Genomic DNA, 23,501 nt, shown 5'->3' with positions numbered 1-23,501 from the left:
TTTGGTATCATTTTACAGGTCTTGACAAAACATGAACATTGACATAAAGAAAACTAAAATCGGCTCACTAACAACAAAATGGCGCCCTAAAACGTTTGAAATCCAAATAACCATAAGGGTGGCCAAAAATTTAACTTGCACCCTTGCAACTCTTAAGAAACTTTAGCAATGACACTCTAGAATTGTCTGTTAGGATTAATGAAATGTCTGATATAAAATTACTATCAGCTTCGATGACTAAGAACAATGATGAACAATGATCAATTGTTCTCGTTATCTAGCCTTATAATTGGAAATGTCTAGAGAATTAGTTCTTATCATTGTCAAGCTTAGTTTTGATTAGCAATTTCATTAGTATACTGATGTACTCATCACAACTATAAATTGGCCGCCAAGAAAAGACTCAGTTATAGTGTTTTTATTGAACAACTAAGGTAAGTTGTTACTTAGTCTTATGGTAATCCATTTGTTAAAATACGAAGGCTTTTCGATGCAATATCTACCGTTTTTTTTTTTTTTTTTATTGTTGTTTGATAATTTTGTTAAGATATTAAAACACTCGCCCTCTAATGAAACTATTCGAACTAAATACACTCCGCAAATATAATAAATACTATGGTATAATTACCTCGTCAATTTGTTTATATGATGGTAAAAACCTACATGTATCACCGCTGTTACGGCATCGTCAGGGTACAGATAGTATTAAAGACATTACTGTCAGAAGCAATCAATAAAAATAGCACGAACAAACATTTTGATAGGCCTATCACACGACGCGGACAGTCCCGGCGCAGCTAGTAGACTGAAGTGTCAGACTATTTTGTCCACGTTATCAGTAGGCCAAAGGTCGGAGGTCACCGGTCGGCGTGTAGTCGTAGTTGTGCCGATTGGCGTTTGCGCCGCGGCTAAAATTGTGCTTCAGCGCCGCGGAGTTCGATAAGCTCAATGAGGCAGAAGTGACGAGGGTCGTATTACTTACACTTGACTGAGTTGTTTGTAAATAGTGTCGTTTTCCATACTACTATTTAATTTGTACTAGTAGTGCACTATTGCACATAAATAAAATGTTGAAAAACTAGTATACCACCACATGTAGTGAACCATGCCCTCGTGCCTGCACCCAGACTAACGAAAAGGAAGCGTGATCCATGCGCAGGCCCGAGGAGCGGCTCACAAAAACTTTACTTAACAAAATGAGAACCATGGATGGAGGTTCAAGAACAACACGCCATTTGAGAGAAACGAGCTGTAATTAACCATTAAAGAATAACACAACAATAATTAACAATAATACATGAATTAAATACTCTCAATTAAACTTAAAAAAAATTTTGATACCACTCTGACCTACTAACTTACAAACATTAATTTAAAAAATTCAAATAGGCTAATTTCAGTCAAAGTAAATTTAATCAGTTTTATTTTTTTTATTTATTTACTAATATATTATAAAATTGCAACAGTAAATAAATATATAAATATATATATCTTTCATCTGGAATTGGTATCCTTAAGGATTTAGGGGCCCCAAAATTGAAATTTAATAAAATATGTAATAAATTATAAAATCTAAAAAAAATCAACAAGTAGCCTAGGCTAAAGAATTTAAAATTTAAAAAGAATAACAATTAATAAATTTCTGTGCACAAATTAACAAATAACGAAATCTCCAAGTCCAGGACGGTGGTTATCAATAGTTAATTAGGCCTAAAACTTGCGGTAGTTGCGGTTTTCCTTCATTCTATCCAGGTACAGGACACTGTTGAGCCGTTGAAGATGGACGGAGAGGGGCTGGCCAGAGTTCCAACAGAGGCCTCAAGGTGGTAACTTTCTCCGCCATTCTTCCGGTGTTACAGTTTCACCGCACACATGGGCCCCAAAAGGCGCGCGTGGCGCACTTGAACTACTCCATAACCTCGCAGACTAAGCACAAATTAAAAAACATACACAACCTTTGTATAAATCATGTGCCAAAAGGGCGATGTAAAACGATGAAAAATGTCTGCGAGGTTAACTAGTTGATTGTCACGCAACCTCTGAAGTGCTTGGCGGTGGGAATAATAAGAACAAAACCCACAGCCTTGTTCGGGGTCGTGGAAGTAACAACGAAACACTGAACTAGTCTACTATAAAAAAAACACTTGAACCATTGATCATGAGTCGTGACATTCGCCCGGTGGAAATAGTCACGGCTCAGTAGTATTGAGTTAGTATGGGTATTTTCCTGAACTATAATTATAATAACCATTATACATTTTCTACTTATCACATTACTAATTTAGGAGAAAAGGGGACTTTTGTTTTTTTTGAGGAGTTTTTAGAAAATAGTTGCGCCAGGATAGTCTGTGGGACTATTGGAATGCAAGGGTCTTGGTCTTTGAGTGCCGCACGTGCCTACGAAAATAACTTCTCCCCTATAACTAAATTTGCTAATAAAAACGAGATGCTCTAATTTAGTTTCGTTTTAACTCTAGCAGCTGGCTCCAACAATAAAACGCATGTTTTTTCGATACATCTTTTGGTCAAGTTAATTTGATTTTTTAAAAAGTTTAAATATAAAAAGGGTTTACGTAACCTTTTGCGTCAAACAATCCTTGATGTAGTTAAAATCAACTCCAGCTGCTTCATGCCGTTGGGGCACATCTTTATGTTGAGATAAAAGAGCTTTCAACCGCATGGATGAGTTTTCCAAAATAAATAGCTACTATTATATGCAAAATACACGAATACGAAAACATTTAAACGACACGAATTTTACTTGGCCAAGTAACGTACAAACGAGGTATTCACCGGTGGATGTTGCGTCATGACTGCTCTATGTTTAAATGTGTCTTTAAATAATGAAATGTATAACTAAATTTAAAAGTTCAAAAAGGCCATATATAATATAGGCCTATTATTTTAATCCACAAGTGGTTTCAGAAACTATGTGTCCACCGGCAGGCTGTGTTTAAACTGATACAATATAAGTTTCTTTAAATGTTTAAATGTGTACTTACAGTATTAGTAAGTACACCCGTAGATGAGGTAACTTTGCATGCTACAATAACTTTACGATGAAAGTAAAATGTGGTAGGAACATAAGTCCTTAATAATCCTATTAGTGCAGTTGATTGGTTCAGCCTTTGTTAACCTGTCAAAACTGCTAACCCTCATTTAATTAGCTGGCGCGGCGCTGGTGCCACGAGCGCAAATACCACTAGGCGTAAATACTACTCAAACCTTATATACCCTTACCCTTACTTACTTTGGTTTATTAACATTGAAGATACAGTGTGAACGGAACTGCAGTTTTTCATTGTGAATTCGTTCACAAGCGGTGTTGTCGTGGTATAGTTGGTAGATATCAAATTGGAGGGTGGATCCAAGTGGTAGGAGAAGGAACCCATAGTTGGTGACCAATGAAGTAATGAAGTAATGATGCAATAAAAATCCTAGGGCTTTGCGCCACAGGCCATCAAAGTTGGAGTTTCTCCCATAAGAATAACATGGGGGAATCTAAATATTTAATTGGAAGCATAATCCCCACTAATTTCAGAGAACGGCTGGGCGTAGAAACTTGGTAGAGGTGTCCAAAGAAAGGTCTTGGTCTGTAGATGAGTTATCAAAAGAAAAACTAAGAAAAATCCCTTAGGACTCTGCACCAGAAGCCTTTAAAGATCCCTCCACAGAGTTGTTTACATTTTGGCCATGTGAATAATACTTCTTAATGAAACAGCTGTTCATTTTTAAATCGTATTTCAAACAACACACATTTATTGGGAGTTACTGAATTCTACCAAATAAGTATTTGCAATGTTAAATAACATTCTTGGAAAATTCTTGGGTTGTGATTTTAAAATTGATTTTCTTCTTTATCATGTCATGTTTTGCAATATAACGTTCCATTACGAAATCAGTGGAAAATCCATTTATCACAGCAATTCTTAAATTATTTCTTATTGAACTATCTTATATCTATTGCACGGGTTGGTGTCTGCCTTTTCACCACTTTTGCCTACATTTGATCATATTCTTCTACACATATCAAATATTTATGTAGAAATATCTGCTCTTATCGTGTCTAATAAAGTCCAAACATAAAATCCTTGCCCAAAATGGTACCCATCTTGACAAATTATTTGCACCTGCCTATATTACGAACTTTGGCGCACTGGGTTGGTAACATAATTGAAAATAACACGACATTTTGGCTGTAATATATGGTACAAAGAGAAAATACTATTTAAGCAGCTACTGTCATGACAGAAAGGTCATATTCCTTTTAAACTAGATCACATAACCCTTTATAAGATACGTTGATTAACAATATTTAAACGTCAATATATACGTAACAGCAAATTTACAGTATTTTTGCTTTTTGGAAATGTCTCATTGCTATGCCATTTGCATTATTTGTTGCCAATGAAGCCGCAAGACCATATGAACTAGGAGGCCCCTAACAGATCAAGAATAAAAGACAACATCACTTCAAGTATTCCACTAAACCTAACATTCTGTAGAGAGATTATATTGACAACTTTATGTTATTGATAAGGCTGAGGCTGCGTTTACATTCGTGTAGTAGCAGTTGCGCCGAGTAGCATTTGCGCCGCGGATTAAATCGTGCTTCCAGCGCCGCGGAGTTTGATTAGTTCAATGATGCAGAAGTGACGAGGGTCATAATTACTTCCGCATCACTTGACTGAGTTGCTTGTAAATAGTGTCGTTTTCCATACTCCTAATTAACTTGTACTAGTAGTGCACTATTGCACATAAAAAATGATTAAACACTTGTATACCCCCACATGCAGTTAGTATAGATATTTTTCCTGAACTATAATTATTATAACCAGTAGACATTTTCTACTTATCACATTACCAATTTAGGAGAAAGGGGGGCTTTTGTTTTCCTATGAAGTTTTTAGAGAATAGTTGCACCAGGATAGTCTGCGGTGCTATGTGGAATGCAAACAGCTCGGCATATTGGTATTAAGGGGATTTGCTAGGGGTATCCCCATACCTTTCGTAGTAACCCACTCCCTTATGTTACCTTTGGTCACTCAATCACTCAATGGTGTTGTCATTGTCAGTTTCGAGTAGAATTTAGCAAAACGAACATCGTAGAATCCACAAAGAAGGGCTCAATTTTCAATCATTTCGTCTACTACAATTGACCTACTGTACATTATATCATCGATATGTCGCACAATTGATAAGAATGCAACAATAAGCTACAATAAAACCTTTCTGAAACCTCTAACCGAATAAATGAATCGATAAATAATTTCGAACCATGCAATTGCTTACAATCGACATTTACAACACTGTTCACAACAGTTGACTTGTACTCCCTAGGGACTAAAAAGGCTTTTTACCACTGGTGATTAAAACGTTATATAGTTTAGACCCATATGGTTTCGTCTTTTGTTTGCTATGTAAAGGTTATACATCGAAGTGAAGGATCACGGGTTCATACATAAAACCCCATTATAAAATGGTTTGTCATAATTACAGGTTATAAAAAAGTTAACCATGTAAATAAATCAATAACTTGAGGGGGGGTAAGCCCAAAATGACACTTTTAGCTACCATTCGTCCCTCTGCTATATCATAAGATGTACAAGGACACCTACATCGAAAACATTGGTTAATCAAAACGGGTGAAAAGTTATTTCACAAAAAACCTTATGGTATCAGGTACACAGTTTCATTGTGTGTTAACACTTAGCTAAACTAAACAGACAATACCCCCGCCACAGCAAACCTGCCGACTAAGCGAATTTCCATTTGTCTGAACGAGTACCTAGGTTAGCTGCTACGAGGAAACTATTAAAGTGGAGTTTTAGTAAAATGTGGAAAGCTTAGTATAAAATAAATAAATTTGCCAAGTTTGATCAAAATATATCCATAAACAAGCAAACTAAAATTACTCAAGTTATCGCGTTCACGGACGTATATAAATCTATACAAAATGAAAAAGTAAATTGGTCACGGGCCTAGGTCTTACGGTGCCACCTACGGTAATAGCTACTTCCCTATAGGGAATTTGCTAAAAACATCCATTTTTTGCGAATTTAACATAATGGTACAGAAGACGTAAGTATCGTTAATTTATTTATATTATACCTATATGTGTAGGTAAATAACAACAGGTTTCATTCCGATATTGGTGGTTCGTAAACTTAATCAAGGTGATTCAACCAAATTCATGCCAAATTTAATCAAAATCGCACGAGAAGCGATAAGCACAGGCCGGGAGCGCGCCCGAGTTCACGTGCAAACCTCGCACTGTCAAGTTGATGATTTTTTAAATATTCGTGGGATTGGATGGGGATTTGTAATGTTTATTGAGTTGTACAATAGTATTGAACATTTGCATGGGCTTGTATAGGCCGAAAGCAGGGTCATTAGAAAATGGTTAAAAAAACTCACCCATGCTATTCTTATGGAGAAAAAGTGCCTAAAGTGAGGTCATATTACTATATTATACCTACTGTACTTTACATTTAATGGGTCAGTAAATGAAAGAATTAGCTTTTTTAGCTTGATTTCGAATATAGTATATGAGGATTATATGTAGGGTTATGTAGGCAAAGATCAGGATTTTTGGAATTAGTGGGAAAAAAATGATTCCCATGTTATTTTTATGGTGAAAAACGCCTAAAGTGGGGTATCTTTGTGGTATTGCCACTACAGAGAGTTATTTTGTAAACTTAATATGTACTTGTATTTCTAGACTTAAGATAAACTTAAATTGATATAAGGCCTGTCTCAACTCCCAGGCTTCACGAAGCGCGATGTATTACTACCAAACCTGGTACAGAAACAAACTATTTTTTTTCGTAATTTCCTCTCTTATTGGTAATTAATTGGTTTTAGGTAGCCCTTATACTGAAACGGCGGAGTGTACTGTGTATTGTTGTCAACCAGTGAACGATATGTGCAGATATTTTTGGTGGCATCAATTTTGCAGTTAGCCCTATTAGATTTAAAATTATGTGTAACCATTAGCATGGGTCACGAGGTGACTGCATGCAACCACTTTACGCTGAAAGTAAAATGTGGTAGGAACATAAGTCCTCAATAATCCTATTAGTGCAGTTGATTGGTTCCGCCATTGTTAACCTGTCAAAACTGCTAACCCTCATTTAATTAGCTGGCGTGGCGCTGGTGCTACGCGGCGCAAATACTACTCGGCGCAAATACTACTCAACCGTTTACATTGGAGGCACGCTTGGGCAAGTAAAATGGTGGCGCACGCTTGGCCAAGCTTGTCCTTTGAAACAAAATTGTAGCAGATTACTGGAAACCGGTGGCGGCTTGACCAGTGGTGGTTACAGTGCTCGCCACTAGCAAGCGCACGCTGGGACAAGCTTGCGCTTCTCAAACCACGAAACAAAAATATTTGTTTCTACAAGCAAGCGTGCCTCAGTTTGTTGTGGTTCATAGACACAGTAGTATCGGTTGTGTCTGTTGGTAAAGTGTTTATAGTTGTTCAGCATGGATACGGAGGTGTTGATTGATGCTGTTCGTGCAAGAAGACCAATAATTATATAGGATAAATTAGTTTCAGGCTACAACCAGGGGTTCCCATCGCCTAATATTAATGATTGTAATTCATGTATTTTTCCACCAGATTTTAGTGATTAATTTGATTTCTTGAACAGTGGAAAATAACACAGTAAGTTAATAATTTGTTGTTATTCACAACATAATGTAATAAATGTAATAACACACACCCTTGTTTTAATCATAAAGAAAATTAATTTCAATTACTTTATGACTTGTAATGCAATTATCTGTCAAAATTAAATTGTTTTCTCCTAAACTCAATTGCCTTCATTGAATTGTTAGCAATAACTACTACAATAATACTGTACATATAATGCCCTTTCAATTACCTTAACGTAACCATCAGCTTTTCTTCGGGAGAGATACACTTCCTGAAGTTGGAATGCTTTTCAATATTTGGTGTTATTCTCTCTAAAATGTAGTAAAATGTTTCTGGCATCATTCTAAAAGATTCATAAAACCTATCTGGCTATTGCAGAAGATCAGCAAAAATCCGGGCATACTCCCTTCCTTCTTCTCGATCCATAAAAAATCATTTACCCATTCCCCCCTTACTCGTTCAGAGTCTAATAATAATAGAAACTTTACAACTCCATTCTCTAGCACAATATCCTCATCGTCTGACATGTCAATTTTGACTGTACTGTCCTGCTGAGACTAGTGCCACTTGCGCTTGGTTGCTCGTAGTATAACCACAACTTCGGGCATGGCACGCTTGCGCAAGCGTGTGCTACCATTTACTTGCCCAAGCGTGCTTCCAATGTAAACGAAGAGACAACTAACTGACATCCCCCATGTCAAGGAATTCCAGCTTTAACAGTAACCCCACAATCAATTTCTCAAAACTATGGCTAGAGGGTTCATTCATTGGCACAGAAGTACAATATGAACTGACGCGACTCGACGAAGGAAAAATCAAACTTACACTGTAACGGATTTACCTCCCTTTGAAGTTAGTATATGTCTTCCCAAATAACATTTTCTTTTGAAATAAAATCATATTGCACTGATGAAATCACGAAAGTGTTTAACTACAAAAGATCCACCAATACGATTTTAATACTATTTAAAGGTTCTTCCAAAGGAAGAGATACCATATAACATACTAATAATAACTCCGATGACGTATGGGGAATATTTTATTCATTGAATGATCAACCAAATTTGGCAACTAACGCAATTAATATAATTATTTTTTTACACTTATTACTCTTTATATAATGCTAAATGCTCAAAATATGTATATTTCACCCAATTTATCGCAGTTGGATTAATTAACGTATGCCTTGAAAGTAACCGTCGATTTGGACTGGTTTCACCTAGTATACAGGGTGAGTTTTTTAAAGTGATCCAATAGCTAACTTTTTAATTACACGACTTAGCACCACACTTTAAATTTGAAACTTGCTCAATTTTAAGTTTCACTCAAGAATACGATTTCAGATTTTTTCATTGTGGCCGCCATTTTCCAATATGGCTGCCAACTTTAAAATTTCTTATGGAACACCCTGTATATTATTTTGTTTTTAGATTTTACTCTAAAAAATAAAACATTTTTGTTCTTGACATTTTTTCAATATCTCTAATAGTTAAGGAGCTACGAGGACAAATTGTTAAGTATTAACAGTAACAACACTTAAAACTAACATTGTTTTAAAACATGCTTTAGAATTCATGCAACTTTGTATGAAAACTTTAAGTCCTCGTAGCTCCTTAACCGTTAGAGATATTGTAGATATTATAGCTAATTATTATATATATATAACTAATTATTATAATTATATAAAGCTAATTCTTTCATTTACTGACCCATTAAATGTAAAGTACAGTAGGTATAATATAGTAATATGACCTCACTTTAGGCACTTTTTCTCCATAAGAATAGCATGGGTGAGTTTTTTTAACCATTTTCTAATGACCCTGCTTTCGGCCTATACAAGCCCATGCAAATGTTCAATACTATTGTACAACTCAATAAACATTACAAATCCCCATCCAATCCCACGAATATTTAAAAAATCATCAACTTGACAGTGCGAGGTTTGCACGTGAACTCGGGCGCGCTCCCGGCCTGTGCTTATCGCTTCTCGTGCGATTTTGATTAAATTTGGCATGAATTTGGTTGAATCACCTTGATTAAGTTTACGAACCACCAATATCGGAATGAAACCTGTTGTTATTTACCTACACATATAGGTATAATATAAATAAATTAACGATACTTACGTCTTCTGTACCATTATGTTAAATTCGCAAAAAATGGATGTTTTTAGCAAATTCCCTATAGGGAAGTAGCTATTACCGTAGGTGGCACCGTAAGACCTAGGCCCGTGACCAATTTACTTTTTCATTTTGTATAGATTTATATACGTCCGTGAACGCGATAACTTGAGTAATTTTAGTTTGCTTGTTTATGGATATATTTTGATCAAACTTGGCAAATTTATTTATTTTATACTAAGCTTTCCACATTTTACTAAAACTCCACTTTAATAGTTTCCTCGTAGCAGCTAACCTAGGTACTCGTTCAGACAAATGGAAATTCGCTTAGTCGGCAGGTTTGCTGTGGCGGGGGTATTGTCTGTTTAGTTTAGCTAAGTGTTAACACACAATGAAACTGTGTACCTGATACCATAAGGTTTTTTGTGAAATAACTTTTCACCCGTTTTGATTAACCAATGTTTTCGATGTAGGTGTCCTTGTACATCTTATGATATAGCAGAGGGACGAATGGTAGCTAAAAGTGTCATTTTGGGCTTACCCCCCCTCAAGTTATTGATTTATTTACATGGTGGCAGGCAAAGAAATGGTTATTGTAAAAAACCCAGGAATTTCTAGTCTTATGAATATATTAAGCACTTACAATAAAACTACTAAATTATCAAATGTGACATTTAATTCTGACACGAATTTAAAAGAGTTCCATAAAGGTAGCAAAGTTTAGTACTTGTGTCCGATTAGAGCTGTTAATGGGTGCGTTTGAGGATTTTAATAAGGGTTAAATGTTAAAAAAGGATTGTTGTTGAAAAGATCCAAAAATAATTTGAATTGTTTATTAACTACCACTAATTCTCCAACCGGTGGGACTGCCGATACGATTCCCAATATTACACTTAATTGATTTCCAAATGGTGATACCACATGTGATACCATCAGATGGGGAGAAGTTTATTACAAATTATGTTAATGCAAAATAATAAATTGCAACTTGCAATTATAAGTTTAGATCTGCACGAAATTCCATCATATCCCAATACCACAAGACATACATGGGCAGGTAAAGACGTCTTCAATTTGGAGAAGCCTAGGTATATTATATTTGGTTTCCAAACCGCTAGGGACAATAGTGCACGAAAAAGAACTGATGAACTTGATCACTGTAAATTAAAAAATCTCAAAGTGTTTTTAAACACTAAGGGGCGGTTTGGGAGCTCGGTATTAGCGCTAGTCCGCGACTAAATCCGGATATTTCCGGTATTTTAGGCTGCCACCTCGAAAACGGGTTTGTGAGCTCGGGATCAGTAAGGCGCGCGCCTAACTTGTGCAGGGATAATCTCGCGCCTAAATATTGTTGGTTTGGGAGTCAAGTATACTTAGACGCCAGCCTAAGAGATAGTCTCGGTGGGTTTGGGAGACCAATTTCGGGACTAAGAGTTATGTTTTCGTCATAAAAATCAGTGAGTTTAGTCCCCAACTTTAGTCCTGCCAGGGGGCAGGTCTAAGTCGACATCATGCCGGTATTACCTCATTAGCAAGTTAATTGTTTACATATTAACTCAAATAATGTTATATTGGAATTCGTTATTAAATTCCGAACAATTTCAATACTCTCAAAGTATATTTGATAAAACTTTTTTTATGTGTCTGTTGTTCAAAATAATACAAAAATCTTGCAGAAAGCTAAATTTAACGAAAGATTATTTGGTTTTTGTTTTTACTGTTAACTGCAATACAAAAATGGACCCTAAATAGAATTTCTTTCAACTCTCAGAGTTTAGCTATAAGCACCCGTACCTTAATTATAAATATTTTAATAGTAAGGAAATAATTAGCAACCGCGTGAATACCCCCCACTAACCCCCCACGAAAGAGTGAAGAGATAGTAAAAACATAAAAAACTGCAAATAGCTCACAGTCATAATCGTTATCTTTTAATTGCGTTGTGATAGAGCTCAGTTCCGTGTCATTGACCAAGTACTAGTTACATGAAAATGGAGTACCTAGATTATTTGGAATATAAGAAAATATATACAGTAAATCAATAACCCGCCACAGAAAACCTGCAGACTAAGCAAATTTCCAAATAACCTAATAGTGCTTTCAATTAAACTTATTTATATAACTTTAGGTTTAACAACCACCTGAAACTACCTACGTGTAGGTATGCTGCTACAGGGAGGGTAATAAAGTGTGTTTTGTAACAAACTATTAACAGCTTTATAAAAAATAAATAAATTTGCCAAGTTTCATAAAAATATATCCATAAACGACCACACTACAACAGTTAACTTATTCTCCATAAGAATCACATGGGAATTTAAAATATACAATTTTCTCAATCTGTAGCCAATAACCGTACAAAACATTTTAAGATACTAATTTGTTTTTTTATGCTCTTTAAAATATTTTAAAGATAAAGATTTACGTTATAGGGGTTAAAATTGAGAAAAAGACTATTTTTATCCTATACAACTCCGGGTTCCCTTGGTCTGATCATGCTGGTTCGCGAACTTATTAAGGAGAATCGCGCCTTACACTTTCATGCCAAATTTTATCAAAATCAGACAAAAATTACACAAGTTATCACGTTTATGGACGTATATAATACATTATATATAGGTTACCGGTATACATATATAAAATTTTGAACGAATAGTGTTTTTGGCCTCTAGGGACATCAAAATGGAAAAGTTTATCGGTCCCGGAACTAAGTGCTACCTACGGTAATAGATACTTCCCTAGGAAAATAAGATAAAAGAGTGTCATGTAAAAAAAGATTTTAAATTGACCAAAATTTTTTCTAAGTACTGTATTAAAAGATATTGTTTACATTTACCTTGGCTTCACACAATCATAACCTCCGCAATTACTTTTTATTATTTTTTTGGTCAATACCCCTATATTATACTGGGAAATTACGGTTTAGTTTTGAAGCTTTTTGTTGCATAAAACCGAATTTCCTATGCCAATCCTATGTTGCTCTGTACGTATTTATAAGGTGTAGTACTTAAAAGACAACTAGTAGTACTTAAAGACAACTGATTAAATAATTATAAATCGTAAAGTGAAAATAATGTTAGATCTTAAAAGAGTTTAATATAAAGAATTACGGTTCTTCAGTCATTGGGATGTAAAACACGATCTTACAAAACTACATTTTTGCAATGGTACAATGCAGAAACATACACCGTAGTCTACTAATTAGCCACCATTGATATACCAAGATAAAATTGTATCCATCTTCAATAATTGTTCATCTTTTGTTGTTGTCAACGGTAACGGGTTCTGCAATGGCCGTTGCCAACGTCAAAACCTGAATTCCCCGCGATTCCCTGTCCATCTAGCCGCGCTGCAACTTAGGCGCGACTATACTTGATATACTTTTTAAAATCTCTAACGGTTAAGGAGCTACGAGGACTTAAAGTTTTCATACAAAGTTGCATGAATTCTAAAGCATGTTTTAAAACAATGTTAGTTTTAAGTGTTGTTACTGTTAATACTTAACAATTTGTCCTCGTAGCTCCTTAACTATTAGAGATATTGAAAAAATGTCAAGAACAAAAATGTTTTATTTTTTAGAGTAAAATCTAAAAACAAAATAATATACAGGGTGTTCCATAAGAAATTTTAAAGTTGGCAGCCATATTGGAAAATGGCGGCCACAATGAAAAAATCTGAAATCGTATTCTTGAGTGAAACTTAAAACTGAGCAAGTTTCAAATTTAAAGTGAGGTGCTAAGTCCTGTAATTAAAAAGTTAGCTATTGGATCACTTTAAAAAACTCACCCTGTATATTAAAGTTGGTGGTTAGATGTCTATAAACACCAATAATTAATCAATGGGGTTAACAATCTTTAATTTAGATTGAGGATAATTTAACGACTAATTATCCCAGAAAATACTTCACTGATGTGAAACCATCAGATAAATAATTATAAAAAAAATATTTATACATAAGGTAATTTAATTAATTACCAATAAATAAATATAGACCTATGTATTTAACACATGGAAAATAGCTAATTCCATATTGAAATATATGTATATATATGTATATATATATATATGAGTGAATAATTTTTACAATATTTAACATTTCCAATTAAAATAAAATTCTAAATAGTAGGTTCTTAATTTAGTATGTCCACAGTACCTGTTACAATAGATTTTACACGTGTTCAATATGTATGTATTTATCTTTCTGTATTATAATTTGTTTAATATAGAGAGTAATTTGTGTATTATTTCTAGAGATTTAAAGTATTTTATATAATTTGTTTGTTGAGAATTACCTTGTTTGTTGTTTAGGTATTTTGTGCTTTTAGTTTTTTTTTGTTTTTTTTTTTAGTGAAGCTCTGTTATACCCTTTCTATTGAAGTGGCGTCCGTGGTTTGTGTAAAAGGAGCGTGAAATATGAGAACAATTTATGAAATTTGTATGTTTATGTAAAATAGTCAATTTATATAATTTTTTATTATTGTCGATATTTCTTTTGTTCAGCATTGGTGAATCGTATCTCCAAGGTAGGCCAATAATATAAACATGTGTGTAAGATTATATTATTCTTTCTTCAATGTTTAAAAAAATCATCAATATCACTAATTCTAAGCAAATGTCATTTGTTCCACACTAAATCATTATAATTTTTTTTACCCACACTTTTTTATTTTAGTCAAAACGATTTTCAGTACTTAAAATTTGGACCATTTTCCATTTGGTGTTCTAGAACTATAAACATCAAATGATTCGTCGTGTTTAATATTTTCGTTTAACAAGTTTCCTGTGCTTCTTCCATGACTGTCTTATAAAATTCTTATTAAATTTTATATAAATGGGATAGAATTCAATTTAGTTTTTTTCGTTAAGAGTACAACTGTTATTTACATTGTTTTCATATTTTTATATTTCAACATACTAGAAGAAGAATTCAGTATATCAACATTATTTTTCGTTTAGTATTCATCGTTGTTTGGTACGTTATAAGTAATTTTAGTTAGACAATCTGGTGAGAATTTGGTTTATTTTTTAATACTGTACAAAAATGGTTTTCCTTTATTTGATTTTTTATCTGATTCAGTTTAATTGGTTATAGGAGTTTAGTTTTTAGTAAGATTATTTACATTTTTCTTACTTTCATTAATATTTGGTACATTTGTACAGCTAGTAATTTCTACAACTTCTGATCCAAGTATTGAAAATCTGTTTTTAATCAAGTTTGCTTTATCACTTTTGGAGATTTTGATCTTAGTTTTACTATGGGTTTGTAAATCTTATGAAATTGATTAGTTTTTTTGGGGGGATTGATCTGGATGTACTTTATTCTTCTGAGGATATTTAGCGTTTGTCAAGATTTTTTCTTTGATTTCAAATTGGGTGTTATTTTTGGAGGATTGGGGTAAAGAGTTTTTTTTTTTACTTTCATATAAACATACTTATAATTTATAATTTGATTTATTATTAGTTTCGCATTAACTATAACGTGTAAACCACATTCGAAGTTTTGTTTTTGTTGGGCTGTTTCAACTGATTTAAAGGAAGTATCCATTTTGACATTTTTGTATAAACGTTTAGCATATTTTTCATTTAAACCAAATACACTGTTATAGTGGCAAAAGATATTATCAGTTTTACTGTAAACCAAAAAACTGCATAGTTTCGTTTATACCTAATACTTTAAAAGACCTTCTAACGAAATTCTTTTTTGTAGGCTTATGAAGTTCGTGTGCAATTTCATTCATTTTTTATAACATCAGTACTTCCTTGAACTGAAAAGATTTTACCATTAGCCCTGATAAATAGATTATCTTATTTTCTTTTAAATATATAGTTAACTGAATTATATGGTCTATTATCTATATACTTAAATCCACTCAAAGATTATGGGTCGGCAACTAATAAATCAGGATTGTATTCAATCCAATATTTTTTTTCTCCGTATATACATTTTGATCCATCATAATAAATAGCTTGTGACATTAGACAAATGTCATCCAAATATTACCTCCCTGGTAGATTCCTTATAAATAGTTTTTGGCATCCCAACAGTTTTGTGTTGTACTAAAAGTTATAGTCTGTTCTTTTGTAACAAAATCAGTGCCATCAATGGTAGGTTTAACAAGTACTAACCTTTTATTATTAAAATCTCAATAGCCTGCTTACATTTTTGGAACTTGTGAAACGTTCACAGCATCTTTACTATCTATACCTGCCAAAAAATCACTAATTTTCTGTTTCTTAGCATTCCAAACACCATTCTCTGATTCTAAAAATTCATAATTATTATTGTCTTGTACTCTTTACCATCTTTTTTGGTACCATCATTTCGTATTTAAGTCTGATGTAAAGTGGGCACATCATATAAACTTTCACCCTTTTTCACATTAGTATTTTTCTGATTTTTGCATTCCAATTTTTATTCTTAGATTCTAAAAACTCATATTAAGTATTACCTTGTACATTCTTTTTTAAGACATCACCTTTTTCTAGTTAATGTCTGCCCCAACATCACCTACAAACTCTCTATCTTTAACACTATCAATTTTACAGTTTAAATCAATCCAACCTAAATTTAAAGTAGGTTTATTAGCTGCCCTAGGTTGTGTTGGTTGTGTGTGGCTTGGTGCTGGTTGGTTGTGGTTGTGTGGGTATGGATTATATAAACGATAAAGTTTATCCATAAACATATTCTTATTTATTAAATAATTCCGCTTTCTCTCAATTCTTCAATAATGGAATCTATTTCATTATCCACTCCCGAAATACCGGCATGGTGACTTGGCCAAATAAGTCTTAACATATCTACAAGCTTATTAGGGTCATCCCAATATTTTATTACCAGACACTTGCATCATACCTTCACCAACATTACATAAATCAGGGTTTAATTATACCAAGATATTTAGTATGTTTATAACTGGACATTGGTGCACCATCCTTGTAACTCCTTGAATGTCCATTTGTAGCTTCGAAAATCTCTTAATAATTTTGCAAATCAGCCTGAGTATAATCGTCAGGTTCTTTCAAAGTTAGAAATTGCCAGAAACCTTTTGTTTTCTTGTAGGTTTTATTTGCAACTGTAACATCATCACTGGTAATTTCAACTTCCTTATTTCCAATAAAAATACATTTGCTTCTCATCTTATACCATAAGTAGTGTCTGTCGTACTACTTCTACTGAGGTAATTACCTAAATTGTATGATGCTAAAAGATCAAAATATAATTTGTGTGGGGTGGATTGTTGTAATCTTGGTCATCCAGATGGGGTCATTGGAATACTTGGCCTGTCTGTTTTGGTGACAATATTAGTGATTTTTTTAAATTCTTGTAATAGCTCTGTTAAAGTTTGGAATGTTTGGAACCTCTCTTCAGCCTCTAGAAACTTGCCCCGTTTTAAAGCTTTATATTTTTCTCGTATTTGATTTACAGAGTCAACCAATTCTTGTTGAAAGTTTTTCATCTTTAAATTACATTTTATTTATAAAAATTTTTAAAGGATCGTACTCAAACACTTTATCATGTATTATTGAACAATATGCAGATGTATTTGCTGGTATATTTCCTGCAGTTTCAATATCTAATTTAATATGAACAATTCCTTCCTTCACTGTTTCGTTCCGTCTAGAACAATCTATTACAATTAATGAATATTTCTTCTTAGATTCAGCCCTACTAAACGTAGAAACTGGGATAGTATTGTAGTAAGTTTCTCTAAACCTCATAAACATCTCATGAGCTTTAGTGACATCTTCGTTTTCAAAGTCGAGATTTAAATTGCTATAAGTATAATATTTAGTGTTTAAAAACACTTTGAGATTTTTTAATTTACAGTGATCAAGTTCATCAGTTCTTTTTCGTGCACTATTGTCCCTAGCGGTTTGGAAACCAAATATAATATACCTAGGCTTCTCCAAATTGAAGACGTCTTTACCTGCCCATGTATGTCTTGTGGTATTGGGATATGATGGAATTTCGTGCAGATCTAAACTTATAATTGCAAGTTGCAATTTATTATTTTGCATTAACATAATTTGTAATAAACTTCTCCCCATCTGATGGTATCACATGTGGTATCACCATTTGGAAATCAATTAAGTGTAATATTGGGAATCGTATCGGCAGTCCCACCGGTTGGAGAATTAGTGGTAGTTAATAAACAATTCAAATTATTTTTGGATCTTTTCAACAACAATCCTTTTTTAACATTTAACCCTTATTAAAATCCTCAAACGCACCCATTAACAGCTCTAATCGGACACAAGTACTAAACTTTGCTACCTTTATGGAACTCTTTTAAATTCGTGTCAGAATTAAATGTCACATTTGATAATTTAGTAGTTTTATTGTAAGTGCTTAATATATTCATAAGACTAGAAATTCCTGGGTTTTTTACAATAACCATTTCTTTGCCTGCCACTTCGTATCTAATTTCGTCAAATAATGATGCAAATGCATTATTTATAAAATGACCTTTATCATGATTCTCAATTTATCGTTTAATATAGAGATAACTCCTACATGGGAGGGTTAGCAAATCTTGTTTATTAATACATACTCCTCGGACCTTGCAGCCCTGTTTTCATATTGGGAGTTTAAAATAAGTTCCTGGAAGTATGGTGAATTCCGCAGATGAGGTAAACGGTTCTTTCATTTTATATTAAGAAAGAGTACAAATTGAACTGTGTCGGCCAGTATTTTCTTCGCTTAAAATTTAAGCCACCACAATGTAAACATTTAAAGTTAATTTGTCTAAAGAGATGTATCCATGATGTCCGCTCTGTATTCTTCAAATGTTCTATTGGCAGGTTGATGCAAGTGGTCTCGTCTGCGTTCCCTCCAGCCACTCACAGTTCTTAGTCTTACTGGTGGCTTAATTTCAAATTAATATAAAAAAGAAGTTAACCAAACAACAGAAAACACTACAACGGAATTTTGAAATACAGTGAATACATGAATAATCACTTTCAAACATTCACTTCATCACACTGAACTGTAACCAAAACTACAAGATAATTTAGTAAAATACGTTGTAAGGTAAATTAATTCAAATATTACGAACAATTTACTATCAAGTCTTGCTAGGGAACTATTTTATGAACCAGACTTATTTAACAGATGTTTAAATAAAAATATATATTCTGGGTTTTCTCTGGAAGTAATAAGTCCTGCAGTCTTTGGTTATCTTTAAAAACTATTTTAAACTACGCCCATATGTTTAGTTGTAAACAAATGGAATTAAGTTCGACCTAATGTCAACAGATAGCGCCGTCGTTCCCAATCCTAAGCCCTTAGCTGTACCTAAGTGATGCCCTTTCTTCATTTAATTTGCTGAGACTTATCTGCACATCTACGTGAAAATACCTTTATTTGAAACCTCAAACGTTAAAATCCGTCAAGCCGTTATCGAGTTATGACTGTGAAAAGAAAACTGCTGGCGTAGTAATATAGACGAAATCTGTGCCCGTCCTACGTACGGGAATCGAGCAGTCCATTTAAAGTGTATAAAAAGCCAAATTATATCGGACCCGAATTCTTAAATAAAATTCCTCCCATAAGTCCCAAATCAACAGTTGTTGGAATTTAAAAGGTGTAAAAAATATAATATTAAAAATATATAGATTTTGTAATATTTACTATATATTTTTAACTTTTTTTTGTAAATATATTTCTCCGGTAATATTTTATAAAGGCTTTTTAAATGTTTGAGTACAAATATTTCATTTAATATTATTTAATTTTTTTTGTAAAAATATTTTTTCAATCTATTTTTTAAAATGTTTTAAAACGTTATCCAAAAATATTTTTTTTAAATATTTATAATACGGCTTTAAAATATTTTCTAATTATTTCTAAAATATTTTAACAAAAAAGTTGTTCGGAATATTCCAAAATATTTTAAACATATTTTCAAAACATTTTTTTGCAACTAGGGATGTTATAGTTATATCAGTTTGTATATCCCTAATTAAAGCTTAGTTTAAGCAGTTCAAAATTTATTGTAAAAAAAAATCTGCCAAGATTAATTAAAGCTTGTGATTGTTCTTACTTTCCCAACCTTTCCAAAAAAATTTTAGTAGTAAAACAATTTTCATAAGCTTTCTTTTAAAGACTCGTGAGCTTCAATTCGTATACAGCAATGGTTATAGAATCTTACTTAATTCCTATAATCAATGACAAAATCACAAAAAAATAAACTAACCTCATAGTTCTTAGCATATTTTTGTATTCAACCAGCTGTTAGTTATAACAAATTATATTTCACTAAAACAAACTATAAACATTTTATAGACTGTCAAAAAAAAATTAGAACATCTACAGTAGTATATTACTATGTATATTAAAATTATATCTCATCCTCTTACCGAATAAATGAACGTATCAATGCTTATGGTATTACACATAGTAATAATAAGTCAACCCTACGTACCCTTTTTTGTTATGTCATTTCATTTTCATCCAAAAGCTGAATTTGTGTCGAAAACGCTGAATGTTTACAGATGTTACGTTAAGCAAATGGAATTGTACAAAAAGCTAGAGTAAAATGTTAGCATCGGCTGCTAGAATTTTTAAATTTAAAACTTAATCATCAAAAAACTGAAACCCTAAATTAAAATTATGGTTTCGACATTCCAACCAAATCCAAGTCCAAAAAATGTCAGTTCCAAAAATGTGATCAGTTCTCAAAATGATCTTTCTTTCAACACAGAAATCATGTAAATCCCTCAAGTGGTTGATTCAGAATCGTGGGTACTTCTGTATTAAACGGAGGCCACATTTTGTCAGCGCGCTGCGGCGGTTATGTTAGGTTGGGTTATCATAATAGAAAGTATCGTTCGATTCATAACGAAGCGAGGAAAGTCCTACACACATAATATTTACGAAAACCCAACCTAACATAACCGCCGCAGCGCGCTGACAAAATGTGGCCTCCGTTTAATACTGAAGTACCGAATCGTGAAATAAAAAAATAAACCCCTGTCGCGTTTTAATATTATAGATTAGCTTAATGAAAAATCACGACAAGCTGTATAAGTATACATATATATGCATTAAACGGCTTCTAAAGCTATTCTTATGGAGAAAATTTTACGTTATATCTAGTTTTGTGTTACAATTATGGGAATTTCTTTATTTTTCCTGCCGTCACGAAATCGATACATTTAATTTGAGGCCTCTCCCGTCGTTTTACGCTTTCCTAGTCGCCCACAATTTGGACGCAAAGAATATGCTTACGTAATTAATATATAGATTGCTAGTTTTTTAGAGATTAACTGTAAGAAAGGGCCATGAGGTCCTGAGTTCACCTAAATAAACAAGTATTTCAATAATAATTTTAATTTTATTTAATTTTATATCAAAGACAACCTTTACGTTGCTATTATTTGGAAACTTTAACTGTGAACCAGCCACAGGTTACGATTGTATCAAAAATTATACTATCTATCTTTTTTGTTTTACTAAGGTAGTTCACGTGACTTAAAAGGTGCTAAAGCCCACAGTAAGTCGTCATATCAGCATGATTTGGTTAAACATTTTACATATTAGGCAGAAATCACTAATTTACATTATATCAATCCGTCAGTGGCTTACTTCAACTACGTTTACTTTTATTAAAAAAACTGGCAACAACTGTAAATAACATTATTGTTGATTATTTCAATGTTGCTTTCCAGTCAAGATGAAGCTGTTACTGTTGTTCGCCCTTGTTGCTTTAAGTAACTCCCAACACATCGGTTACTCCGAGGAGGATGAGGTACAATGGGAACTTTTTAAGGTAAAGCATATTGCATATACTGTATAGGTTTTTTGACTAAGGAAAATATTAATTACACAATTAGTATCCAAAGGATTGTAATAGAACTGTTTTATTGCCACCGCTGCCTAGCAACTAATTTTTATTTTTATTTCTGCTGGTTCCTCAAATTATTTCTTTACACAACAAATAAGTTGTAGTTGTGTTGACGGGAGACGGTCACAGGGTCCCAGCCTCAAAATCTACCTAAAAATCCTTTGCCTGCTTTGGTGAGCGTAGCCACAGGGTCCCAGGCCGACCCCTCATTAATCCTGGGACCCTCTGGCTGCAGTTGCCTGGAGAGGATTAGGTTCGGGTTTGACAAATGTTGACAAGGGGTAGCCTATTACTATCTTTCACGATCAACTTAGTAAATTTAGTCACTATTTAACCAAGTAAAGTTAGCGATAAAAGCATTGTCACTTCAAATTTTTAAAACGTTCCATATCTGTTGTGTGCACTCATTATGTTCTCTTTCTTCCCTAATTTGGCCTTGCCGAATCCAATTAAATTATTTTCAATTCAGATAAATGCACCAAAAAAGCAGAATTCGTAGGGGCGCTTTTTGAGAGATTTTCAAATGCGTACATGGGTAGTGTGATACATCTATTTAAAGGTATATTCACTCCAATCCTATTGGTGCTAATAAAAATTAATTTTCTTTAACAGTATTTACAGGGTGGACCAAAATGTTTAAAAAGGACTTTGAAGTTAACCGTATAATTAACTACTGAACAAAACAGCGCCAAATTTATTTTCAAGCATATTCTTAAACTACTCTTTAAGAAAACTTGTAGTAAGGGCATTTTTGTGTTAATTTAAAAATCTCAAACTTAAAGATAAAAAAAGATCGAACTCTCAACATTCTCAAATACCAAAACAATATACAGGGTGTCCCGGAACTCTCTACCAAAATTTTAGAGCATTGTTCCTGAGTTAGAAACATATGTAAATACCATATTTAAATTGTCCGGAAGGCCTTATTTACTTACACAGCTGCCATTTTGTTTTTTTCACATATTAATTTTTTTCCAAAGAATGGTTTAACATACGAAATTGAAACTTTGCATAAACATTTATGACAACCAAACAAAGCTAGAAAAAAATTATGAAGATCTTCATAATTTTTTTCTAGCTTTGTTTGGTTGTCATAAATGTTTGTGCAAAGTTTCAATTTCGTATGTTAATCCGTTCTTTAGAAAAAAATAATAAGTGAAAAAAAACAAAATGGCGGCTGTGTAAGTAAATAAGGACTTCCGGTCGATTTAAATATGGTATTTACATGTTTCTAACTCAGGAACAATGCTCTAAACTTTTGGTAGAGAGTTCTGGGACACCCTGTATAAATCTAATTTTTTGAGCCTTTAAAAACGTATTTTATGTATTTAACTTATCTTTGCAATATCAACTACAGTATTTACCTTATTTACTATTAACTAATATTTAATATATATAGATGTATAATATATGTACCCTATGTAAACAAACTAAGTTGTACATACAAATTAGGCTATAGCAATGATAATTTTTAACACTTCCTTTTAATATAATTTGCATTACAAACATTGAAAATAACTGAATAATTTCTTTTCATTGTATTCAAACAATAAAACCGGTAGCCTTATTGTTAGTTCGGGAAAATACCATCAATAGTTAATACTGGAAAAGGTAATGGAAATACCTATTGTAGAATGTTGTTTGGTCCGTTTATAACAAAGTATTTGACCCAATTGTTGAATTCAAGCAGATTCAGAAACAGTTAGTAACACTTTGAAAGGTAAAGGGGATATGAGTGAACAATTCAAAAACAAGCTCCGTTACTCCGTTCGAATTTCTTAGATTCCAGTAATGGGTTGACAAGACACTCGACCTTCACATTCTTAGGCACGTGATCGTGATTCACCTCAAAATATAGAAGTGTTCTATTCATTCGCC

The 23,501-nt window shown here is 33.2% G+C and overlaps 1 protein-coding gene across 1 annotated transcript in view; it reads left to right on the top strand.

Moving 5' to 3' along the window:
• The first annotated feature begins 333 nt into the window (after nucleotides 1-333).
• Nucleotides 334-23,501, top strand: part of LOC128996757 (procathepsin L-like) — a 108,260-nt gene continuing 85,092 nt past the window's right edge. Inside the window, exons 1-2 of the mRNA XM_054422209.1 lie at nucleotides 334-434; nucleotides 21,448-21,548. Of these exons, the coding sequence (XP_054278184.1) occupies nucleotides 21,453-21,548 (96 nt within the window). The 5' untranslated portion in view covers nucleotides 334-434; nucleotides 21,448-21,452. The remainder of the gene's footprint in view (nucleotides 435-21,447; nucleotides 21,549-23,501) is intronic.

Source organism: Macrosteles quadrilineatus, unplaced genomic scaffold, assembly GCF_028750875.1.
Source record: "Macrosteles quadrilineatus isolate MER2022 unplaced genomic scaffold, UCM_ALF_1.0 Scaffold_6__1_contigs__length_79288215, whole genome shotgun sequence".
NCBI classification, from domain to species: domain Eukaryota; kingdom Metazoa; phylum Arthropoda; class Insecta; order Hemiptera; family Cicadellidae; genus Macrosteles; species Macrosteles quadrilineatus.
The sequence above is the reverse complement of the archived record's forward strand: the minus strand, read 5'-3'. Positions and strand labels throughout refer to the sequence as shown.